Source organism: Saccopteryx leptura, chromosome 13, assembly GCF_036850995.1.
Source record: "Saccopteryx leptura isolate mSacLep1 chromosome 13, mSacLep1_pri_phased_curated, whole genome shotgun sequence".
Taxonomy (NCBI): domain Eukaryota; kingdom Metazoa; phylum Chordata; class Mammalia; order Chiroptera; family Emballonuridae; genus Saccopteryx; species Saccopteryx leptura.
The window spans coordinates 16,190,612-16,215,407 of NC_089515.1; the positions used below are offsets into that span (position 1 = coordinate 16,190,612).

Sequence of the window (24,796 nt, forward strand, 5' to 3'; positions counted from 1 at the left end):
AAGGATGGAAGATAAAAAATGACAAAGAGAACATTCTGGGAGCTTTCCCTCTGCTCGAGGTCTAAGAAGCTGTGTGATTTGCTGAAAGTTGGGGAATGGCAGGGAAAACCCAGTTCAACCTCTGCCTGTTTTAAGAATGAATATTAATGCAAAGCTGGAATTTAACTCAATAACTTATTTACCATTTTCAGACATTCGGTATCTCAATAACAATATGACCCCAAAGTCTTGAATCTATGGTCTATTATATCAGCGATTTTCAACTGGTGTGCCACAAGAATTCTTAAAATATGCACCACCTGATCATTTAGTCAGGGGCACTGACCTCTTTTCCCTTAGATTGTCAGATTAAAAAAATAAATAAAAGCAGCCCACACAACAATAGCCATCTGGTGCGAATGAATCAAAATTATACCTATACTTTTGTCAGATCAGCAAAAAACATATTTTTTGATGGGCCACAGAATTTTAGGGTGTACTGTGAGATGAAAAAGGTTGAAAATCGCCAACCTACATCAGAGGTTGGCATACTTTTTCAGTGAAGGGATCGATAGTAAACAGGCTTTGTGGAACACATATGATCCACCTCTTGTTTTATTTTTATTTGATATTCTTACATATCTGTTAAAAGACATCAAAACCATTCTTAGCTTGCTAGTTCCATCAAAAAAAAAAAGGTGGATTTTTCCTGCGGGTTGTAGTTGGACAACCCCAATCTAGATTACTGGCATCATAAGACCTAGCTGTGGTTGAATTTTTATTATAAAGGAAAATGTATCATTAGTAGAAGTTTAAATGTGTAGATTTTTGGTTGATGACTAACCTAAAAGGCTTACTTTTCCATGCTATACCCCACCCCTTTCACGAGTTATCCCATGGTCTTAAATTACATATGGTTTGTGTTTGATCGCTGTTGACCAACTAAAGTGGTGATTGGTTTATTACCTCGATTCCCACTGACTGGTTGTTCAGATCCACAATAGGCACGACTGGATGAGGTCTGTTGATCAGCCACAGGAAGATGGCAACTCCAAAGGTCAGGATGCAGATCAGTGCCGGGGTTGGGAGCGGGGAAAACAAGAAGTTGAAGATAAAAAGCATCTTTGTGAATAGCAGCAGGAAATTCAGGCCTTAAAACAAGAGAGAGAGAGAGAGAGAGAAAAGGAAACAAAAAGTTAGACGAAATGGCTGTGTCGTTTTACTCAATAGTTCTAGGTTTATGGAAAGGGACACACACACACACACACACACACACACACACACACACGGCTACCAATCCTCCAAATAGCCAGAGTTTGGTCTCTCTAGTAGCAGAATTTCTCCTGCTGTTTACCTGAGCAACGTTGAAAATAATAGAATGCATTCTACTCCCTGCTGCTTCTTGACTCTCCTCTCACAAGCCAGAAAGGATCAAAGGATGCAAGTTAATCATTGCCCAGATACTTTTGAGAAAGGACTGTCCTTTTATTTCTGACCCACAAAACCTACAAGAAACCCTTCCAGACTCCACATAAGCTGGCAGTCAGACGAGGGTGCTCCAGAGAGCTTCCCCCTTCCCAGGTAGACCGAGGGCCAGGAGGAACTCTTCCAGCTGGATTTCCCCAGGATAAACCAAACAGAAGAACGGAACCCATGTAGAGGTGACACCACAGATTTCAGAAATCAAGCATTCTGCATGAAGGACATTTCCTGCTGGCCAGCTATGCCTTGCTCATCGCTTTCTCTTATTTAAAGCATTAGGAGGGGCTCACAGATGAACAGCGTCACAACTTCCTATGCCATCATCCTCTTCTCCGGGGAATCCGGAGGGACCATTTTTATTGGAGGCAACATGAATCAGGTATGCAGAAAGGGTGCTGGAACATGGGCCTGACACATGGCGGCAGATGAGTATTAAAGATTTCAGCCAGGAAGAGATCTCAAGAAACCAAAAGCAACAAAGGCTTCTTCCAGCATAGTTCTTCTTGTAGTTTCCAGCCAAGTTCAACTTCAGACTACTTGAATAAAAGGGACTCAAGTTTGGGAAGGTGCTAGGAACTAACTTTTGCCTCACAATTTTCAGACCGATTAGGATAGTACCAGCAGCAAACATGTGAGCCCTGACTGGAAGCCAAGCTGGGGGCTTGTAACAGAGTGAAATGCTCTTTCTCTCCTACTCCATCTTGTTCAAGCCTTCCTTGTTTCTTCAGACTAATAGCTCCTGCTTTGTCTTCCATATAGTCATGGTAATCGTTAGAGGACTTCTGGTTGCAGCTTGAGGCTTACAAAAACAACCCCCTCTATTTTCCCTTCCCTCGACATAAAAGAAGTCTGAACTCTCCACTTTCTTAAGATGGATTTGAGAAACCACCAGATGTCCCATCTTCTTGGTGCCTCCTCACTGATAAACCAAACTCGGACGTTTTTGAGTTTTGACTTTTTTTTTTTTTCTGAAGTTGGAAACGGGGAAGCAGTCAGACAGGTTCCTACCTGTGCCGGACCGGGATCCACCTGGCACGCCAACCAGGGGGTGATGCTCTGCCCATCTGGGGCATTGCTCTGTCGCAACCAGAGCCATTCTAGCACCTGAGGCAGAGGCCACAGAGCCATCCTCAGCACCCGGGCCAACTTTGCTCCAATGGAGCCTTGGCTGCGGGAGGGGAAGAGAGAGACAGAGAGGAAGGAGAGGGGGAGGGGTGGAGAAGCAGATGGGTGCTTCTCCTGTGTGCTCTGGCCGGGAATCGAACCTGGGACTCCTGCACGCCAGGCCAGTGCTCTACCACTGAGCCAACCGGCCAGGGCCGAGTTTTGACTTTTGAAAGTGTTAGACCCACAGTCTTTGGACCAACAACAGGAGGAGTTTGCATAAATCACCTAATTTAATTCAACCACTGTCAAGAAGTAGCATTTTACAGACAAGAATATAGAAGCTCCCAAGGGTAAAGTGACTTGCTCAAGTTCACTTATGTTTCCATTGCAGCTTCCTCATTAAAATCTATGCCACCACAACTCAGCTTTTTCTTTATAGAGACGAGCTATAAAGTTCTAGGAGACTGAACCTGTCTGGCACCTTACAGGTGACAGCAGAGGAAGTTCGGAATTTGCATTCGTCAAAGTTTACTGCAGTGCCCTATGCGACAAGATCTCAGAGATGAGGCCGATCATTCTCATTCAAAATTAAAAGAGCCGGCCTGACCTGTGGTGGCGCAGTGGATAAAGCGTCAACCTGGAAACACTGAGGTTGCCGGTTCGAAACCCTGGGCTTGCCTGGTCAAGGCGCATATGGGAGTTGATGCTTCCTGCTCCTCCCCCCTTTCCTCCCTCTCTCTCTCTCTCTCTCTCTCTCTCTCTCTCTCTCTCTCTCCCCTCTCTATAATGAATAAATAAAATCTAAAAAAAAAAAAAGAGCCAATCGAGCCCAATAAAATATGTTAATCAGGTCAAGGTCATAGTCAGTCGCCGCTAGAACTGTGGGGCAGCTGCCGTTAGCTGACATCTGGAACCTCAGTCCCTCCAGGAACGCACTTCACTGCATGCTAACTAAGGCTATGAGGCTTAGGAATTTGTGTGGGAGTGAGAACAGTCCTAAGAAACCCAGAGTCACTCTTACTATGTTTCTGTCCCCTGATTGGTTATCACCTGAATTTGGAGTTGTTCCTTTCCATTTTATGGAGGAAAACTGAACTTCTGGAGACTGGGATGACTGTCTCCCACCGCTGCTGGCTTTTGTAACAAGGCGTGCCAGTGTGACCACCTGCCAGGTTTCTGAGGGCAGGGATTTTCTTTTGAAGCCAGCCTCCCCTGGACTTGGAGGTAGAACCCGTTCCAGAGCCAGCCACCCCAGCCTGGGCAGCGAAGGGAAGGTTGTGAAATTGACAAGAGCAGGCAGCAGCGCCAAAGGGAGGAGAAACCTGCTTTGGGCTCGCCCATCCTGCCCACCGTCAACCCCCTGGACACCGCCACCAGTCTGGTAGTAGCTGATGCTCTAGGATTCTCCTCTCTGGCCCACTGCCACCATCAAATTAAGAAATTCTTAGCTGCACCCACCTTCTCATTTATGCGAACAGACTGTTGCAGTGAGGACTTTGCCCTGTTCATACAGATGGCAGATTTAATGGGAGACTTTGTCAACAATGGCTTTAAAAGAGGGTCTAAAGGTTAGATTTATGTTCAGTTGTGGCAGTATGGGATGCGGGGAGGAGAAAGGGTTACCAGCCTGGCAGGTGACACAGAGCCAGGAGAGAGAGGGGAGGAGGGAGAGGGAGAGGGAGAGGGGGCGGTGGCACTTGCTGTCAACCTTGACTGATTGTTAGGATGTGGTAATGTGAGCCTGGGGTCACTTAAAGGTCAGATTGTTTTTATTTCTCTAGAAAACCTGGAACACTGGATTTTTATGGGACCTCAATTTTAACTACTGGCTCAAATTAGTAAGTTTCTGGTTTGGGAATAACAAAAGCACATCTGGTTTAACCTGGACCATGGTGACTACTTCTTTTAGAGTTAGACCTTCGACTCCAGGCATACAGTCCACAGATGGAATGAGACTGACCCCTTCCTTACAAACAGGGGAAATTATTTATGAATGCCAAGACCAGTTTCACGAGAATGAAAGTACATTGCTCGCACCAGATTTCCGAAGACACTGAAAGATGTATCTAGTTGTCAACTGAAACAGCTTATTTTCCCACTACTGACCTGGTAGCCAATTCAGATAGAATTTGCACAGAATTTCAGATGATCTTTCCCTGCCTCCACACACTTTAAAAAACTGAGGCAAAAATGCAAATAATCATTGAAAAATATACAATTTAGCAAATTTTAGTTCATTCATATGTGCAACCACCACCTCTAGTTAGTCCCAAACATTTTCATCACCCCCAAAGAAGGACATTAAACAGTGCACATTAAACAGTCCCTGCCTACTTATCTCTCCCCAGACCCTGGCAACCTCAAATTTACTTTCTGTTTCTGTGGATTTACTAATTTTGAATATTTCATATAAATGGAGTCATATAATATGTGACTATTTGTGTGTGACTTCTTTCACTCTGCTTAATATTTTCAAGATTTATCCATATTATGTATGTTCTTCGTCTCTTTTCATGGTTGAAAAATAGCGCATTTTTTCATGTGCTTATTGGCCATTTCATTTGCATTTTTTGTGTAAATATATAAATGCCTATTTCAGCCCTTGATCCTTTTATTTTTTCCTCTTTTCTATGAGAGAGAGAGAAAGGGAGAAAGATGAGAGGCATCAACTCATAGTTGTGGCACCTTAGTTGTTCATTGATTGCTTCTCATATGTGCCTTGATCCAGGGTCTCCGGACAAGCCAGTGACCCCTTGCTCAAGCAGCGACCTTACGCTCAAGCTGGATGAGCCTATGCCCAGACCTTAGGTTTCCAACCTGGAACCTCAGTATCCCAAGTCAACACTCTATCTACTGCAGTAGCACAGCTGAGTCCATTTTTAAATTGGGTTGTTTGTCTTTTTGTTGTTGAATTGTAAGCGTTCTTTATATATTCTGGATACTAGGCCATTATCACATATGTGATTCGCCAATATTTTCTCCTGTTCTGCTGCCTTTTTACTATCTTGATAGTCGTATTTTCAATGCACCAAACACACATTTTTAATTTTGTAACGTTACCTACTGCTAGAGAGGATTTGTGCCCATGTTTTGCAAATCTCACTGTAAATGGGAGCAACCCAGGGTCTGAGAGGTGAGACCTGGTTGGGCTACACCCTTACTGAATTGGGAAGCTCTGGTAACCATTCTAACCTTTAGAATCTGTTAACACATATGTGCCCAAGTAAATGAGGGGGAAAGCCACCATCACTTCTGCCGTGCATCCTGTGTTCTCACTCAAATGACAATTCTGTTTTGGTCACTTCACAGAATCACCTGCAAGCAGCTGGTGCAATGGCATTTCCTCTTCCCTTGGCATCACTGCTGGTTGGGAAAGTGCGGGGTGGGGAGAAGTGCAATAGTGGCAGAGTAAAGAGGAAAGAGAGACGCATTGCGTTGTGTCCGGGAGTTCCTGTTCCAGGTCATCTGAAGACAGCCGAGAGCCGCAGTGCACAATAGGCTGGCCCCCGGGGACAGCTTCCTCACCCTCTGATGTGGGCATAGTGCCATATACCCCAGGGTGTCCCTTTGTCCTCGGCCATTGCCCTGATTCACTCCAGGTCCCTCCGCTGTTCTGTGTATGGATAGCCATGTCCCTCATCTTCCGGTGTCTAACCTGTTTAATTCCCAAATTCTGCCTTCATACCTGTTTGCAAGCTCCCAGGCCCAGTCTTGGCGTCTAGGTTCAACCATTCCATAGTCAGCTTTGGGTTCTGACCCACAGCTTCTGTGTGGATTTGGAACAGCATCTCTTCATGAAGTTTAGTTTTCCTTGGATCAAGTCCCCTAAACAGCCCCTTCTACCCGAACATTCAAGTGTTGGTCAACCATGAGTGTGTTTCTAGCTCAGGGCCCCTAGATTTGCCCTTCCCTTTGTCTGGAGCACTACTCCCCAGATCTGCAGTGGTCATGTATGGCTTATCAGTCACATGCCACTTTCCCAGAAGCTTGCTCTGGTCACCCCGTCGTGTTGCTCTTTTCACCACAGTTACTACGGGAACCTCGCTTTCTCTTTTCCACGACCCCGTTCACTCGTTGGAAGACTCCTGGCCCTTTATCATTCATTGTCTCCACTGAACTGAGGTTCGAATTGAAATGGGGATTATTGCTTTGTTCCCTACAGGGCCTCCAATGCCTGCACCGTGCCTGGCACACAGAATACTTTCAACAAGTGATTGTTGAATCAAGGACCAGTTTTCCGGTTCAGAATGATCTGTTTTAAATATTCTTAGTTAACTCATTTTTTCCCTTAGTAAAACACTCCCACCCCCAAACTCCCCAAACTTTGGTCATCAAAAGTTATTCCAGTCAACCTAGAGATGGTTACTACCAAATCAATATTTTGGCAAGGTAATAGGTGAGGGATAGTGGGTGGTGAAAACAGTGTATTTCTAACACATATCAAGGACCACTCAGTATCAGTCAATTCCTCCAGGCTTAGTACAACCTACAGGATAAATCTTATCTAATGAAGTCATCCACAGTGGTAAGTAGGCAGAAAGTACAGCCTGCAAACAAATCTGCTACCCGGAGTTTCTGGAATTCAAAGGACAATAAAGCAAATTATCCTTGCTTTGAGGCCTACAGAACTAATTATTTTCTATGTCATAATGAGATGTAAAATGTAATTATAAGTTTTTAAAAAAATCTGCTTCTTAGAAAGTGGCAAACTCATTTAGGTTTGATTGGCTTCTCTGTTCTCTTGCATGTGTGGGCTTATTCTATGGTGACAGATAGCTCATTAAATGGGAGACCAGAGTCCCCAAGTTCTCATGCCCAATTAGTTAACACAGCCTTCCATTCTGAGTTCCTCTCTCTCCAAGTGACTGTGTCACAAGTTTTCACAACTCACCATGACTCCAAAGGGGCCTGCGTGTTATTTAAGAGGCTGTATATGAAAACTTTGGTTCGCCAGTTGGACGTTAAGTTGCTAGCTCAGCCTCCATTGTTATTTTCCCTAAATTCCTGCCACCTCCAATGTAGGAGACAACCATCTCAGTCCTAACCTGCATAGTCGATAATTCTAGACAAATTCCAAAGTCATGGCAAAAGGTCATAAAATCAGTAGCTTCATAAGCATACTTGGAAGATCTGATAGCCTTTTCCTTAATATGCAATGAACGTAAGTAAACCAGATATACGTCCCTATTGCAAGGCCCTTCACCCAGTTTCCTCAGAGCCCTAGAGCTAAGGGCTTTTTCTTACACCAGTTTACTCTTCTGTAGCCAGTGTAACTGTTTATTACTAAGAAATGAGAGATACCTTGATTGGAGACACGGATCCTGTTTCACAGAATTTAAACAGTCAGAGGACAGCCCAATATGGAGAAGCACAGTTTCCTAAAAAGAGCAAATCTCAGCCACTCGTGCTGTTTAACTTGATGCCAAGATCAGAAGGACCAACGTTCAGTTATAGCTCAGATAAAAACTTGTCACCTTTCTCTAATTAAAAAAAGCAGCTTAGAAGGGAAGCTTACAAACTCCGTAAGGAATCAGAGGCAATTAGAAACCATAAATAAATTCAGTAAGGTGGCCAGGGACCAAGAGTAGCCAGAAAGTCAAAAGCTTTCTTATCTTCCAAGCAAACAGCTAATTTTAAAAAAATAGAAAATAGGCCATTCCAAAAGACCTATAATAAAAAATTTATATTTGAGGGACATGAGAAGGTGTGAAAATGAAAAGCATGCTGAAATTGTCAAGGAGTCCTAGACACCTAAACATATCTATACATTGAATGCAACCCTAATAAAGAACAATTGAATTTTCTTAGGAACTAAAAATTTAATTCTAAAGTTCACCCCCCAAAAATATAACTTACAAAGGGAGTCAGAAAATTTTTGAAAAATAATAAGGAATTGGCTGTGTGGCAGAGAGGTGAACGTAGATTTGCTTATTATAGAGTTTTGGAAGTTTTCTATTGGTCACAGATAGACAAATCTATGTCACAAATTAATATTGAAATGCTCCCAGTGGATCTAATATTATATACTAAATTGCATTTCAAATCAGAATTTTTTTCACTAGCCATTCAGGGGGAATATATAAAAGCCGATTACTGACTTACTTCTACAACAAAAGTAAGTTCATAGTGGATGAAAGATTTAACATCAAATAATGGAAACTCTAGGAATACTGGGAATAAAAAGTCTGAGAGAAACTTTGTAATAACTTTGGCATGGGGAAAACTCAAAACTGACACAAAACCTAGAAGCTATAAATGAATATGCTGGCAAGTTTGATTACATAAAATTAAAAAAAAAAACACATATATTTGCCCTTTAGAAAAGACATTGGAGACAAAGTCAGAGATCAGTTGGGAAAAGTATTAAATACTCCAGACAGGCAGAAAGTTCATGTTCTCAATAAGGTAGGCTTAGAAGTCAATGAGAGGCCTGACCTGTGGTGGCACAGTGGATAAAGCATTGACCTGGAATGCTGACGTCACAGGTTCAAAACCCTGGGCTTGCCTGGTCAAGGCGCATATGAGAGTTGATGCTTCCTGCTCCCCTACTTCTCTCTCTCTCTCCCCTCTCTAAAATAAATAAACTCCTTAAAAAAAAAAAAAAGAAGTCAATGAGAAGCAAAACACAACCCAGTGAAACAAAAGGCAGCAGCTATAACCAGAAAGTTTGCAGCAAAACAGGTTACTTAAAATTAGGGAAAAGATTCGACTTCACTTATAGTTTTTTAAAAAAATGCAAATTTAAGGTCCTGGCTGGTTGGCTCAGTGGTAGAGCGTCGGCCTGGCGTGCAGGAGTCCCGGGTTTGATTCTCGGCCAAGGCACACAGGAGAAGCGCCCATCTGCTTCTCCACCCCTCCTCCTCTCCTTCCTCTCTGTCTCTCTCTTCCCCTCCCACAGCCAAGGCTCCATTGAAGCAAAGTTGGCCCGGGCGCTGAGGATGGCTCTGTGGCCTCTGCCTCAGGCGCTAGAATGGCTCTGGTTACAACAGAGCGATGCCCCAGATGGGCAAAGCATCACCCCCTGGTGGGCGTGCCGGGTGCATCCTGGTCGGGAGCATGCGGGGATCTGTCTGATTGTCTCCTGGTTTCCAACTTCAGAAAAATACAAAAAAAAAAAAAAAAAAGCAAATTTAAATAAAATGCCCCCCCCCATTAGATTATCCACGATGAATAAGTACAAAGGCCCAGTTAGTCATGGCAATGTAAATTTGGTACTGCCTCCTTTGAGATATGCCCATTGCCCTCTGCCACAATTTAGGGTATGTGCCCTTTAACCTAATGACTCTACTAGTCACTTATTCTGTGGAGAGATACCAGTTCTATCCAGTGCATCGCAAATGGCTGTGTAGGTTTCCGGTGAAGGATGAAGGGCTCTGAGTCAGATTACTTGGGCTCAAACCCTGCTTGGTCATCTTCTTTATGACCTGGCAGAGATAATCGTGGTGTGGTTTCTAATCTGAAAAAGGCACTAATATTTGCCTCCGAAGGCTGTCACCGTGATTAAAGGGGTCAAGGCACCAGTAGAGTGCTTAGAACAATGCCAGATGCAGTGCCTCAGGAATGAACTATTCTGCATATCATCATTAAATCAGTAGTAGTATTTATCAAGCCAAGCCAGGAGAGCCTTTCTTGATAGTAGAAATTGTAGCACTTCCAGACTGTCGAACTCTTGGTGGGCATGGGAGAAAAACAATAATAAAGTAGATCTGTATGCCCTGATATGGAAAGTAGATAGAAAAAAACAATAAACACTCAGACAATGTGCATGCTTTTGTGTTGCTAGAAGCATAATCCTTATAGAAGAAGACGGATGGGCCTGGCCTGTGGTGGCACAGTGGAAGGAGCATTGACCTGGAACACCGAGGTCGCTGGTTGGAAACCCTGGGCTTGTCCGGTCAAGGCACATACAGGAAGCAATCAATGAACAACTAAAGTGAAGTAACTATGAGTTGATACTTTTTGTTCCCCTCACCTTTCTCTCTCTCCTCTTTCTGTAAAAATCAGTAAATAAAATCTTTAAAAAGAAACAAACAAAGGAAGAAAGCAAAAGAGAGATGGAAGAGGGAAAATCATGCATGAATATTCTAGAAAGTTTCAGTGTCCGATCATTCAGCCAAAGATACTGAAGGGCTTGCCTGTGTATCGGGCCTCATTCTAGGGATTTTTTTTTTTAAATAAAAGATGTTTGAGGGTCCAGCAGGGTTTGTTGATGTGTTTTCTTTGCTTGCTTTAATCAGGGAGGTGTGAGTAGGTCACGTTGGGAAGGTGACACTTGAGAGTATGGGCCACTTATCACTTAATCTGAAATATGCATGTTTTAAAAAACAAACCATAAAGTGAACCACTCCAAATTACTCTGCCTCAGACTCTGAGAGGCTGACTTAGAAAGTTCCAACGTCTCAGTGGGGGGCACTCATTCATGTGGGCACCCTGAGAATAACACAGCCTCAGCTTTGTTCCTAAAAGTGCAGCTGTCCCACCACCAAAGACACCGTGGACCACTGGTGCTCTGTCCAGTGCTTCTCAGCCAGGTCTCAGCAGCTTTGGGGTGGAAACTTTTTTTCATTCATTTCTTTAGCAGATAAGAAACCAGAGTGAAGGTCAAATTTCAATCCCGGGGCCAAAGGGCCCCCGAGAGGGCGTGTTTCAACACTGGCCTGGAGTTGCTGAGGAAAGAGGCTGGCGAGGGCTCCTGATCTGTGAGCCTGCCAATAACTTCCCAGCCACTCACGGGCGCCCGGGCGCTCAGGCCCGCTGACAGGCAGTGGCACCAGCCACAGGTGGCTCTCTTCTGGGGACCTGGTGCCCAGTGTGCCCTGAAGCACACACACCAAGCAATGTCCTGGGGCAGAGGAGAAAGGGCTCTTCACCTCTCCAGAGGGTCAGGCAGGGCAGGAAGAGAAGACAGTGTTGCCAAAGGAGACGCCTATGACAACCCCCGAGGGTGGCTGACTGGTCATTTCCACACCGTGGAAAGAGTCTGGGAGTTTAAATAAAGAACGCAGGACAGTGATAGGCAGCTCCGACGTCTTGCCCCCCCTAGCCCGATTGCCAGGTAGGCCACACTTAATAGTTCCAGTTTGTAAGACATGGCAGAGACAGGGCTAGGGCTAGGCTTGGGACAGGTCCCCTGGCCCGCCAGCAAGCACCCCGTAAATGACTTGGGAGGGTTTTGATGCATGTCCGTTGCGGATATCTTTGCTGCCAAATCGCACAGCAATAGCTACAGGCATCAGCGCTCAGGAGGGTTGTGAGAAATGGAGTAGGATCAGCTCTTTCCTTGGGTTTGGGTCTCAGGGAGGCTTCCTGTGACTCAGTGAACAGCCTGGGCCATGAGCACTTCCAGGCAGAGGCTGCCAGACTTTCAGATTCTATTGTGTCCAACTCAGTGCCCGAGATACAGCGGGAACTCCCAAAGTGTCAGCGGTCACCTTCCCCTCTCGCTCACCTTTGGCACAAGATCAGAGAAAGGTAACCAGAGAAGGGAACCTGTTAAAGAATATACACCCCAGAATTCAATCCCACGATGACACAAGTTGCACCTATACGCAGAGGGGAACAGAATTGGACAAGCCCTCCTCCGAAATGCCACCACCATGGACAGGGCAATGCGAAACAGCCCGACCTGCCTGAGGCCAAGGTTCACTCATTCTGCAAATGTTCGACTATCTGAGCACCTACTATGTGCTGGCAGTGTGCTCAGCACGGGGAAAGCACACACTGAGTTCGTAGTAGGGGATAAAGCCAGTTCCCCAGGCAGTAAACAAATGCCCTGTGGGATGGACTCCAGCTTTGAGAGCATCTGGGGCCTGGAGAAGTATGTGTGTGGCAAAAGATGTATCTTCTCTGCACTTAAATTTACTTATAATTTACCTTTCATAATGTAACAAAGACCTTGGACTATGTGCCTAGCACTGTGCCTTGTGCGGAGGAACAAACACTTAGAAGATACAGGGTCTGCCCTTTGGGGACTTATGGGTCTATCGAACACTAAAAATACTTAGAGAAGGATTCAGTGTTTGGGGAACATATTAATGAATTTGAAGACAGAAGAGGCAGGTGTAAACTGAAGTAGGTGAACGTAGAAATATGGAGCTCTAACCCGTAAGCACATGAGGTCCAGTTGTCTCATTTCCAGAATCAACCAAGGATAATGACTCTATCAATGATGCCTGTGTCTAATAAACCCCCAGCTATGGGTCCAGCCAGGGTCACTGTCACCAAACCATCCTTCTCAACTGTTGCCTGGGTCTTCCTATCTACCTTTTTTTATGGAGAGACCAGTCCCACATTAGGCTGGATGAACCTTAGCAGAAGGAAGGGGATACCCAGATGTGGGGTAACAGCTAACATGGCTAGAGGCCAAAAGAAGGACAAACGGGATATTTGGGGGAGGGAAATGGTCAAGGGGGATTCTGGTGGAGATAGAGGATCCATCTTTAGTTGAAAGAAAAAGAAAAGAAAAAGAAAAGGCCTCCCAGAAGGCTGAAAGAGACAGTGCCTGGCATGGACACTTCACCACTGGAGTCATTTCAGTTCACAAACCCCAGAGAGCCTTGGGGTGCCAGGCCTTGGCCAGCTGAGCTGAGTGGCATTTGACAGGAAAGCCCTCATTAGGTCAAATAGCTGGGTCCATGGAGGTAGCAGAGGATAGTTGTTGATCTAGTCATTGAGAGGCTGGTAATAGGCAGTGACAATTACAATTGGATCACAGATTGACATAGTCAACCTTGATCTAACATGAGGCTTCCCCCACAAATCACAGTCCATAACCCCCCCCCCCCGAGGAAAACCCTGCACCCCCAAAGGCCTCCCAAGCCTGTTGCTGACCAAGTGATTTGTGAGAGGACTGAGGTCAGGAGCACCCGTTATCAGAAGTCCCCTAGATTTGATAAGAAAGCCTGTAAAAAGATAGGCTGGACAAAGTGCTAGCTCCCCGTCACCGTGCCAGGATAAAGACGAGATGATGCAAGGATTTGTGAAAGAGACTTTCCTACCTGGGCTCTCTGAAGAATCAGCCCTTGTACTCCCATTGGTTAAGCCAATGGTCAGGAGTCACCAGATTTAAGTTGCAAGCAAGCTTAATTGCCAACAGCCTCATTTCCAGGGGTAAACTTTCAAGGCCATTGCCTTTTCAAGTACTAGAGAAACAGCTCTACCACCAACTAGATATGTAACCCTGGAGGCAGTTACTTAGTGTCACTGAGCTTAAGTTGCCCTCAACTGTACAAAAGGGGCAGGTGATAATCTCTACTTCAAGGGATACTCTAGGTCAGGGGTAGTCAACCTTTTTATACCTACCGCCCACTTCTGTATCTCTGTTAGTAGGAAAATTTTCTAACCGCCCACCGGTTCCACAGTAATGGTGATTTATAAAGTAGGGAAATAACTTGACTTTATAAAATTTATAAAGCAGAGTTACAGCAAGTTAAAGCATATAATAATAATTACTTACCAAGTACTTTATGTCAGATTTTTGCTAAGTTTGGCAGAATAAATCTTTATAAAACAACTTACTATAGTTAAATCTATCTTTTTATTTATACTTTGGTTGCTTCGCTACCGCCCACCATGAAAGCTGGAACGCCCACTAGTGGGACCAGGTTGACTACCACTGCTCTAGGCGAACCTTCCGGTACACTGTTGGGCCCATGGGAAGTCCTCAGTAGACTAGCTCTCTTTATCCTCTGCCAGTCACCTTGGTTTCCAACTGTGTGTCAATGTAAGATGTTCCATTCTGAGATGTCTCAAGTGAGAAGAGATAACTGTGTTATAACTGCCTTTGTGTTATAACTGCCTTTCAACTTACTGCAAAGGTCTTAACAATTCCTCATTTCTATTTAAGCAGAGGATTTCTAGTTGGCGGGGCCATAGCCGTACAAGGGCTGCCTGGCCTTCCAAACCTCATGTATTTATTCAAACAACATAAATAAGGCAGAGCCTGGGAAATAGCAGGCCCTGTGCCAGAGAAAAGAAGGAGTGAGAGTCTATTTCTGACCTCGGGACACATAGTCGCCCAGGGGAGAAAAGGACCCAGAGGAGTTGAGAGCGGAGTGACAAGGGCAATGACTGCTGACCTCAGGGCAGCTGGGGACATATGACCTTTGCCGAGTGCTGCAGAAGAATCACCCAGCCCGCACCTCAAAGGAGGGTCGGTGCATCGCTGGCCAGGCAGACGAGACAGACAGGAGCAGACACTTCACACCTGGTTTCTAAAATATTGCCAATCCTGGTTTGGGAATTCCCCTGCCCAGAGGTGGGAGGGGAATTTATACCTCTTTGATTGAGGTACAAACAAACAATTCAGTGGCACTCAGAACATTTACATTGGTGGCAACCACCGCGTCTATCTAGGTCCCAAGCATTCTCATCGTCTCTCCTGGAAACCCTGGACCCGTGAAGCCCTTACTCCCATTCCTCTCTCCTCCCTACCCCTGGCAGCCACTAACCTGCTTTATGTCCCTCTGGATTTGCAGTGGGAAGATCTTCACAGGAGGACTGTTCCCCGTTCCTAATTCTTGTCCCATGCGCTGAACTAGGTTTAACAGAGACTGAGGCATAGCACTGCCTTCAGAGCTAAATGAGTCAGAGTTCAAATTCCAGTTCCGATCTCTTCGTACCGTGCCAACTTCTTTCTTTCTAAGCCTCGGTGTGGCGTCTCTACTTATGAAACAAAGTTCCTACCACACAGGACAATTCTAAATATCAAAAGAGAAAATAAGCCCATAAAACTGTAAGGAAAGTTCTGCCCTGTAGAATATATCCAGTGAATGGTAGCTGTAATCATTGCAGTCCTAGAAAAATGTCAACCTGAAAAATATCTAATAAATGTGTGAATTCAATATCTGCCCAGGTCCTCATATATGAAAATCTCATTACAAATAAATATTTCTAGGAAATCCAAAGGTGGCTAACTCAACACATGAGTAGATGGAGCATGGTTTTAGCATCAGACTGCCTGCAGCTTCAGTACCCATTTGTCAACTGGCTGCTCTGTGATCTTGGGAAGACTGCTGTACCTCTCTGAGCCTACGCTCTCAGCCATCAAATGTTGAAACTAGCCACGTCATAGGATTGTCTTACCTGAATGTAAGTGTATCTACTATGAGCTGGTGTGTAACTGGCTTCATCTTCTCTTTCCCCATTCATTCCCTGACCCCCTCTCTTCCCCTGACCCCTGGCCTCCCTGTAGAATCTTTGGTTCCATGATATATTTAGCATTTAAATACTCAGTGATACACAGATTTTATTGTAGATGTTTTTGTTCTCAAAGAGTTAGAATAGCCCAGCCTGTGGTGGCGCAGTGTATAGAGCATCGACTTGGAATGCTGAGGTCAACAGTTCAAAACCCTGGGATTGCCTGGTCAAGGCATATACGACAAGTAATGAACAACTAAACTGAAGCAACTATGAGTTGATACTTCTCACTCCCCATCCTTCCTTCTTTTTCCTCTCCCTGTAAAATCAATAAATAAAACCTTAAAGAAAGAAAGAAAGAAAGAAAGAAAGAAAGAAAGAAAGAAAGAAAGAAAGAAAGAAAGAAGAGAGTTAGAATATAGCCTGACTGGTGGTGGCACAGTGGATAGAGCATTGATTTGGGATACTGAGGTCCCAGGTTTGAAACCCCAAGATCACTAGCTTAAGTATCGGATCATTGGGTTTAAGCGCAGGCTCACCAGTTTAAGTGCAGGATCCCTGGCTTGAGCATGGGGTCACTGGCTTGACTGGAGCACCCCCTCATCCCCCCACCCCCCACAAGACACATAATCACTTAATAAGGAAGAAGAAGCCAGGCCCCCTACCCCTCCTTCCAGAGGAAGAGGAGGAGGAGGAATGCAGGGGGAAGCCTGCAGGGGATGAACTGCTTCCTAAATTCTCTGAAAGGGTGCTTGGGGCCACCTGCTACACAGAGAAAGGAAGATAGAGCTAACTTACTGAAAACCCCTTCCTCTTTTCTTAAAAGTTTCTAAGACCTTAATTTACGAATTCCAGTGCTTATTCTCTGACCTCACCTAAACTCACCCTCCCATCCTGGAGTCATGAGAGTGACATACACCTCAAGGCAAAGGGAGCACGAGCCCCTTGCATGAAAGCCTGTATTCTGTAAAAGGTATCTATATAAGATGAAAGAAATCTAACTTCAGGGAGCACGTGTTTTATTGCCTCTTTTGGGGTCACGCAGCTCCGCCGTCTAAATAAATCCTACTTCCTTCATCAAGCTGTCTGGGCGTTTTTTCCTCCTTTGATTCCTGCAATAATATGAGAAAGCAATCAATCAACAACTAAAGTGTTGCAAATATGAGTTGATGCTTCTTATCTCTCTCCTTCTCTCTGCCTTCCTGTCTGTCTGTCTCTCTTTCTCTTGAGAGAAAAAAAAAGAGTTAGAATATGCCTGAGAGAAAAGACTATTTGAATATAGGCTCTCAGTCAAATGCCTGGCTAAAACCTCCTGCACAATCTGGATAATAGTTTTTCTTTTTAAATTAAATTGAAAAGTGCTTTTCTGGGGTATGCCTGCTTTGCATTTTGCCAGAGCTCGCAACCCTTAGATCTTATTAAATACTGTTTACTTTACTTAGTTATATTTTCTGCCTGTCCTATAAGCATCTGAGACTCTTTTTTTATTTAGGTTTTTGTTCCTTTCATTGTGCCAAGTACACAAGTGATACCTAGCAAATTTTATACCATGCTTCTTCCAAGATTCTTCTCTGCTCATCTCCAATACTTGCTAATTAGAGGAAACCACCATAGCATAACTCCTATGCTGGGATATGGCAAAAGGGATCAAGAGAAACCAATTACTATATTACTATACACACACACACACACACACACACACACACACACACACACACCAATCTTTTACTTTTAAAATTAAATTAAGTTTAATTTAATTGTATTATTTATTAAGACTCTGCCTCTGGTAGACATCACCAATCACCTATGTGTTGGAGCTACAGATTCAATCCTACTTTTCAAGCCACCGAAAAGTTTGATTCCCACAGAAGCTAGTATAGCTGTGACTCTGGTGTCCCTTCCTGATGCTCACTGCTTGGACATCCTTGAAGTTCATCTTAGCCTCACTGTTGGCCCTAGCCCTTCAAACAGACCCACGCTCACGAGAACCACTCCATCAGTCAGTTGTTCACTAGCTCTTGCCCCAGGAAGGAGCCCGAGTCCTCCAGGAAAACGGAGGGTGCCTCCCCCTCAGCCCCCAGGGAAGCTAAGCAGAGGGTCAGGCCCAGAAAAACAGGTCTCCGTGTGGTTGACCTCCTGCCAAAGAGGCAGGAGAAGGTAAGTGTGCTCCTTGCCCTACACTGCTCCTTCTACTCCCCCCTCCAGGGACCGAGGGTTTACAGGTGACCCCTAAAGGTCAGAGAGAGGAAGCGCTGACATGTGCCTGCAGGACACAGCAAGCCCTAGATTCACAGAAGCTGGGGGGTCAGGACACTTTCTGGGCCTCTGCTCCCTGCTCACAAGGCCCCCTGCTCAGTGCCCCCCTCGGTATGGTCCCCTTACCCTGTGAGGGGGGCCGCATCTCTTGGTGGTTCCAGCAAATGGGGCTTCCCGGCTCCAAGTTCTTCCTGGCACATGAGTCCCTGCTCTGTGGCCCTCACCCCTGTATCCTCCAGGGACAGGGTGGCTTCAGAGCCCCCATGCAGGCGGCGGGCCACGGCTCAGAGTGCCCAGTTCTGCCCCAGTTCTGCCCGTCTGCCCCGGACCGAGCTAGGCCATGGCCGGGCTTTCCAACGTGCTCGGGGCTGCACTTCCTGCTTTTTCTTTTACAACTGAAAGTGGAAGCGCCTGGCCCGGAGGAAGAAGTCGCAGGTCTGCTGGTCTGCCTCTACTGGGCTGCTTCTCGGACTGACGCTGAAACCCCGGCCCCTGAGGGCCTGGACAACAGCCAGCGCCCATGCCTGCAGCTTTCACCCTTTCCTCCTGACTACCTCCAGAGGAGGACAGAAAAACAAACAGAAATGACACGAGGTCCCCCTTAGGTCAGTGCTGTCAGAGAAGCGACGCTGCTCCCTGCTGTCTCTCCAAGCAGGACGGTCCAGCCAGGGTTGCCTCTGCCCTCACACCACTCTGGAGACCCCAGGGGGTGGCTGGAGGCCAGCCCAGCCCCACACAGGTGTCCCCCTCTCTGTCTGTCCCCAGCTACCAGCCTCAGTCCCCCCACCAGTTCTGATAAAGCCGACAGAAATAATCCGGTCAGGAATGACGGGCAGGGATGGAAAGACAGACATTGCTGGTTTCCCTCTGACATGTCAGTTCATCCTTTTCATGTCTCAAACACAATATAAAAACCACGTTCTGCTCCTTTCCTCACCTCGCAAATTAAAACTGGAGAAATTTTAAGTCACAAGGCTGTATATAAGCGCACGTGTGCCACGAGCTGTCAGACTGACCCCACACCTAGTAGCTTCTGGAAAACGCTGCCAGACACACAAGACAATGACAGCGGGAAGGCAAATCACTCCCTTGTGTTATTGTAAAATTGTTTTGAATGTTCTGACTTCCTGAAAGGGTCGTGGGCATTAGTCTAGAGGTATTGGGACCTGTAGTAGTCTAATTGGAGTCATCTAAGGCAGTGGCCACAGAAGGCCATGGCAGCTTCCAGTCGTAGATTTGGAAGCAGAAATGAGTTTTCCTGCCCTTTCCCGCCCCTTTCCACCCCCATTCCTCCCTCCCACCTCACCCCACTCCAGAAGTAAACAGCACTCTCCCAACCAGCCTTTTACTAGATGCTAAATGAGAATGTCTTTCCCCTGCAAGAGAGGTGGTCCTAAAAAGCCCCATCCGAAACAGCCAGGGTGAAGTGTGCCCTAACCCAATCTCAGAGAACACGAGGTGTTCCCTTGGCTTCAGAGGAGCCCACCTAAGACACGGGAGAAAGATGAGGTACAGGAAGAGGAGGGCAGCCCCTGCCATTCCAACTCCTGAGCATCTCGTGGCTGGAGGAGCACTTGGCTTTGCTCTGTGTCAGCAGCTCAGCTCCCCAGGAGGAAGCTTCCTCCAATGGAGAGCAGAGGACAGGACGGCACAGTGGGTGTGGAGTTTCAGCCGCTCTAAGGCCGCGGGCCCTTCCCAGGTGCTGTCTTCTTTACCAACCAGATGATGAGGAGCTAGCTCAGGGCCAGGAAAAGACAACCCTTATTTTATTTATTATTATTATTATTATTATTATTATTATTATTATTATTTTACTGGTGTCCTTCAAAATTGAATGCTCAAGTTCAGAAGATTCTGGGTCTTTCCCAAGTTCTAGCAGACTTGTATTCCTCTATTCAGTCCTCTACGTGTGGGAGTGACAGTCCCGGATTAACAGAAGGTTTGGCAATCCACAAGAATTCTGCATCATGCAGCAGCTTGTAGTCACAGACTGGTAGGACTCAGACCCTTGCCACCCCATCGCAAATATGTAGCCCGGGCTGTGCTAGTTAAGCCCAGGGGCACATTATTTACATGTATCAATATTAAATGCAATACCACCTACCTCCCAGGAGGCGATGAGCCAGTGAGGTAAGGCCTGCCGCTCACCCCGTAGAACCCCCATCACCTAACAGAGTGTCCGCTAAGGTTTCCCTTATTTCTTCCAAATGGGAATCTTGCCATCAACAGCGGATGAACGCCCTTTCCAACCATAATGACACAGAGGTGAAGGAGACCCACATCTGGACTTTGTCTATAACCTTTCGGGATTTTAAGTCTGTTTTGGTCTCATTTAGTAAAGTTAACCACTTCCCCTTCCAATTGTCTCTCCTGTCAGCATTCCGATCAGTCCAGGTGTCTCCACCCGGTTTCCAATTGACATTTTTCTTTCTCGTGCCTCCCACATAAGTCAGCTGAGATAACTACTCCACCAAATGTAATTTCATGTTGAAAGAGCCTTAGGCTGAGAATGGACACATGTCCCACCTTCCTTTCCTCCAACCACTCCCATCCCGGCTCGCCCATTAGATACAAACTGGAGAGCCAGCTGAGTTACTAGGGCAGCTTACCTTGAGGGGTCCTCTCACTTCCTGGGTGCAGGGAACGCACCCCTCACAGCTGGCTGTGCTGGCTCAGTACCGCCGTCGGGCACCTCTGCCTTTTCCACAGCACTGGGGACGGGGCCACACCTGAAGCCAATGCGTCCTGTCCTGAGAGTGGCCAACAAGCTCCCCTGGAAACTTTGAACCTGTTGCAATAGAAGTTCAAAGGTAGAAGTTACCTGTTTAAACACCCGGGTAACCTCCCGACAGTGAGAAGTGTAGAATTTGGCAAAAGGTTAAAACGGGAGATTGTTATGCAATGGACTTAAGAGGAAGGAAAAAAAAAAAAAGCCCTCAGCTAAGAGAACTAACTTTTAACAAGCAAAATCCTTTGCAGAGCCCCTACCTCGGGGAAAAAAAGAAGGTAGATAGGGCTTTGCATCTGCTTTGGGGGCAGAAGCTGTGGGGTGGCCCTAGGAAAAGGCAGATCTAGGGAACAATAGGGAAAAGGCATGTTCTGATTTCAGAGAGAAAAAAATGAGAAGCCACTCCAACTGCTACTCAAGCTCTAACTTTAAGATTCAACTAAGCAGAAGCCTACATTTATGAAGGGTCATTTATGGGTCAGCCTTCTTCTAGAAGGGGTCAATGAGCCCTTCAGAATTAGACTGTCTCCGAACAACCATATAAGGCAAGTCACTCTAGAATCGACCAAGGCACAAGCCTAGCTGCATCGTAGTCAGAATGCCGATCCTGGTTCCAGCCTGCACTGCCCACGGCTTAGCGAGGCCCTGGAAGGAGCAGGGTTGCATTGCATCACCATTCAGCCTCTATCCTACTCCCTCTTTCCATTTGGAAATCATTAGTCCCCATCCTCCATTCCAAAATCTTGAAGACGACGAGGCAGCATTGCTGAACAAAAATGGTGAGGGGAGGTGAAGGGAGCCCTCGAGAGTGTGTTTACTATTTTACAGGTGAGGCCAATGAGGACTTTTCAGGTGAAAGGAATTGCTCAGAACCACACCAGTTATCAAGGCAAGACCTGATCCGGGGAGACAGACAAACACTGCCTTGCCTCTGCCCCGTAGGGTGCTGCAGCATTGCTAAGCGTTCATTTAACCGCCCGCAGATCTTAGATACTTGCATGCTTTCTGTGTACCAGATATTCGTGGAAATGCTGCATTTAGGTTTCTTCTAACTGTAATTGGTCAGGTGGCCAATCTCAAAATTAGAAGCCAATACCACTTCCTGCTGACTCCCACGTGCAGGAGTTGGCTACCGCATTGACAAAGAGGTTTTATTTAGGTCAAATTCTTATCCAGGTCTTAGGGGCATTAACCCTTTAAGGGTCACTTCTCACCGCACAGCCCTAGTATAAATGTATTAAATGCAAAGGCAGCCCTGAGGCTGCCTTTATACCCGAGAGAAAAGGGCTTCTAAGACAAGGCTAAAGAAGATACAGTTCGATGGGAATTGGGGGCCCGAGTCCCGCTTGATTGGATAAATGCAAAGTTGGGCTCAGTCGTGAACACCTTCTGATTCTGCACCTTCCCGAGAGCAGGGTGCTCCAAGCCAGGGGCTCCCGAACTTCTGCAAGCATCACAATCCTCTGGAGAGCTTGTCACAGCCAGATTACTGGGCCAGTGCCAGAGTTTCTGGTTCCGTAGGTCTAGCTTTGGGCCCGAGAGTCTGCATTTCTAACAACTCCTGGTCACGGGGAGGCTGGTGGTCTGGGGCCCACACTAGGAGCTCAACTGTCAGTATCGCTGCTCCGAGCACCGCCCTACCTCCAACGGGCGCAAGTACTGGGAAGGTTAAAAGGGACTGTGTCTGGGGTAGCCTTGGCTAGGGTGACCCTGCGGTTGAGAGGACAGCTTGACACAGAGTAGAACTCACGACGTGCTCTAGGAGAGAGGTGTTACTCAAGATCGGCAGGCAGGCCAAGTCCCAGAGCAGTGCTTTGGCAACAGCCGGGGGAGCTGCTACTCACGGTCCCACTTCTCCTTTATGTAAACGTGAATCAGAGCCGCACAGCCAGACGACCCATGCGGGTCTGCGTGGGGGAGAGTAGGGGCATCACCTGACTCAGCAGCCTTGATTCTTGAAGGTATCTGAGGCCCCAACAGGTGAAAGAACTAGCTTGGGTAAGATGTCGACTCAGCAGAGGAGGGAAGTCCCCGCATTAGGTCCCAGCACCTTAACATGCTTCACTGTCATTTGATAAGCCGTTGTTTTCTATAGCATCTACACACATGCACACACACACACACACACAGTGTTCTTTGAAACACCCTTCTCTTCCATCCTTCTCATAGCCAGATGCAGTTAGAATTCAGTAAAAAAAAGGCCCTAGCCAGTTCCCTCAGTGGGTAGAGCATTGGCCCTGCATGCAGACATGCTGGGTTTGTTCCCCAGTCCCAGCACATGTGAGAAGCAACCATCTGCTTTTCTCCCCCTTCCTCTCCCCCTTTTCTCTCTCTACCCCTCTCGTAGCCAGTGGCTCAGTTGGTCAGTGTTGGCCTCCAGTGCTGAGAATAGCTCAGTTGGTTCAAGCATCAGCCCCAGATGGGAGCTGTTAGGTGGATCTCTGTCTGGGCACATGTGGGGAGAGTCTGTCTCTCTATCTCCCCTCCTCTCACTTAAAAAAAATTAATTAAAAAAATAAAATAAAAATAATCCAATAGAAAAGAAAATTTTTTTGAGATCAGGTATTCTCTTGCCCCTTGAAAGTACAAACTGTTCTTTTCAGGTCACTTATAGGTAAAGTGCCTGACGTGTTGAAGAGTCTGACCCCATAGCCTCGGCTTGCCTCTGATACACTCACACATGCTGCCCCAGTTGGTTTGTGTGCGCCCCCCTTCCTAGGAGCAAGGGAACCACACATTTTGTACACAAGAGTTCTAGAAGGCCAGAGGCCAACATTCCAGAGTTTTGTAACAGAGCCTGGGAGCACTCAGGGTCATTCATATGATAGGGGCTGGCGGCTCTTGAAATAAAAACCAAGTTTTCTCCATTTTCGAAAGCAGGAAAAGACAGACCTTGTAAGGGAGCCAACTTTACATAACACCACCCTGTTGGTAGGACTCCTCCCAGTGTGTCAAACCCTTCCAGACTGTCTCCCAACACACCTGTGAGGTATAAGTGAGGACAGTGCCTTCAGTGGCCATTGGGAGCCAGGCCCCGGGACAAGGGCTTCATTTGGCTGTCACAGGAAAACTGCCAGGTGGTTACAGTTTGTACAGATGAGAACATGGAAGCTCAGAGAAGGTTCACCATTTTCCCTGAGATCCTACAGCTTGGTCATGGAGCCATGATGGTGGTGGTGGGGCCAAGCATCATCATCATCATCATCATTATTATTATTATATAAACAATTTCAGGCTATTTTGTAACGCCAAGTGATTTGTGACTTTTCTATGAAAAAGAACCCATTTTTAAAGATCACAATTGGCTGCAAAGCAGATTTGAGAGCAGGTTGTGTGTGTGTGTGTATGTGAGTGTGTGTGTGGGTGTGTCGGGGGGAGAATAGGAATCAGTCAGGGCACCAAACATTATTTCAAGTTCTTAAGGTGGTGTTTCTAGATTCCAGACAGCACTGAAGCCAATGAGGTCCTTCTAAAGAAAAGTGGAATTCCTCCTCCTGATGAAACCTGTGCCCTCAGAATCCAGATTTCACCCGAAACCCCTGGCCCCCTCTGCTTTAACTATGTCCTCAGATTTAGATTACGGAATAATTTTTTTAAAAATAATTTTATTTTTTTAATGGAGCAACATCAATAAATCAGGATACATATATTCAAAGATAACAAGTCTAGGTTATCTTGTAGTTCAATTATGTTGCATACCCATCACCCAAAGTCAGATTGTCCTCTGTCACCTTCTATCTAGTTTTCTTTGTGCCCCTCCCCCTCCCCCTTTCCCTTAGGATTCAGTTTCACCAGAATCCTAGGATTTTAGGGCAAGAAGCTGATCAGGTCAGAGGTCTCTGCCTCCTGCCATTTCTCCATCTCATAGGAAAGGAAATGAAGGCTCAATAAACAGTCTTATTCCCTCAGGGAAGCCTGAGACAGAGGTTTTTTCTAAGAAGACAGCATGAGATGCCGAAGAGTGTGTGAGGGCACCCTTTCCCCCCTCCCCCCCGTAACCACCACACTCTTATCAATGTCTCTTAGTTTCACTTTTATGTCCCAGATCATGGAATAATTATTCAGCAATGCTCAATGTGAGCATTCCAGACGAGGGCAAAGAAGAAA

The 24,796-nt window shown here is 46.1% G+C and overlaps 1 protein-coding gene across 3 annotated transcripts in view; it reads right to left on the minus strand.

Moving 5' to 3' along the window:
- The window catches only part of ACSL5 (acyl-CoA synthetase long chain family member 5), a 47,905-nt gene extending 27,179 nt beyond the window's left edge, over positions 1-20,726 (minus strand). Inside the window, exons 1-2 of one of the 3 annotated variants that reach the window (XM_066354725.1) lie at positions 20,571-20,726; positions 946-1,130 (exon numbers count right to left, since the gene is read on the minus strand). In XM_066354725.1, the coding sequence (XP_066210822.1) occupies positions 946-1,101 (156 nt within the window). In that variant the 5' untranslated portion in view covers positions 1,102-1,130; positions 20,571-20,726. Of the gene's footprint in view, positions 1-945; positions 1,131-15,017; positions 15,132-18,087; positions 18,382-20,570 lie in introns of those variants that run through there. The other 2 variants (XM_066354724.1, XM_066354726.1) reach the window with 2 other exon arrangements.
- Between the last annotated feature and the right edge of the window lie 4,070 nt (positions 20,727-24,796).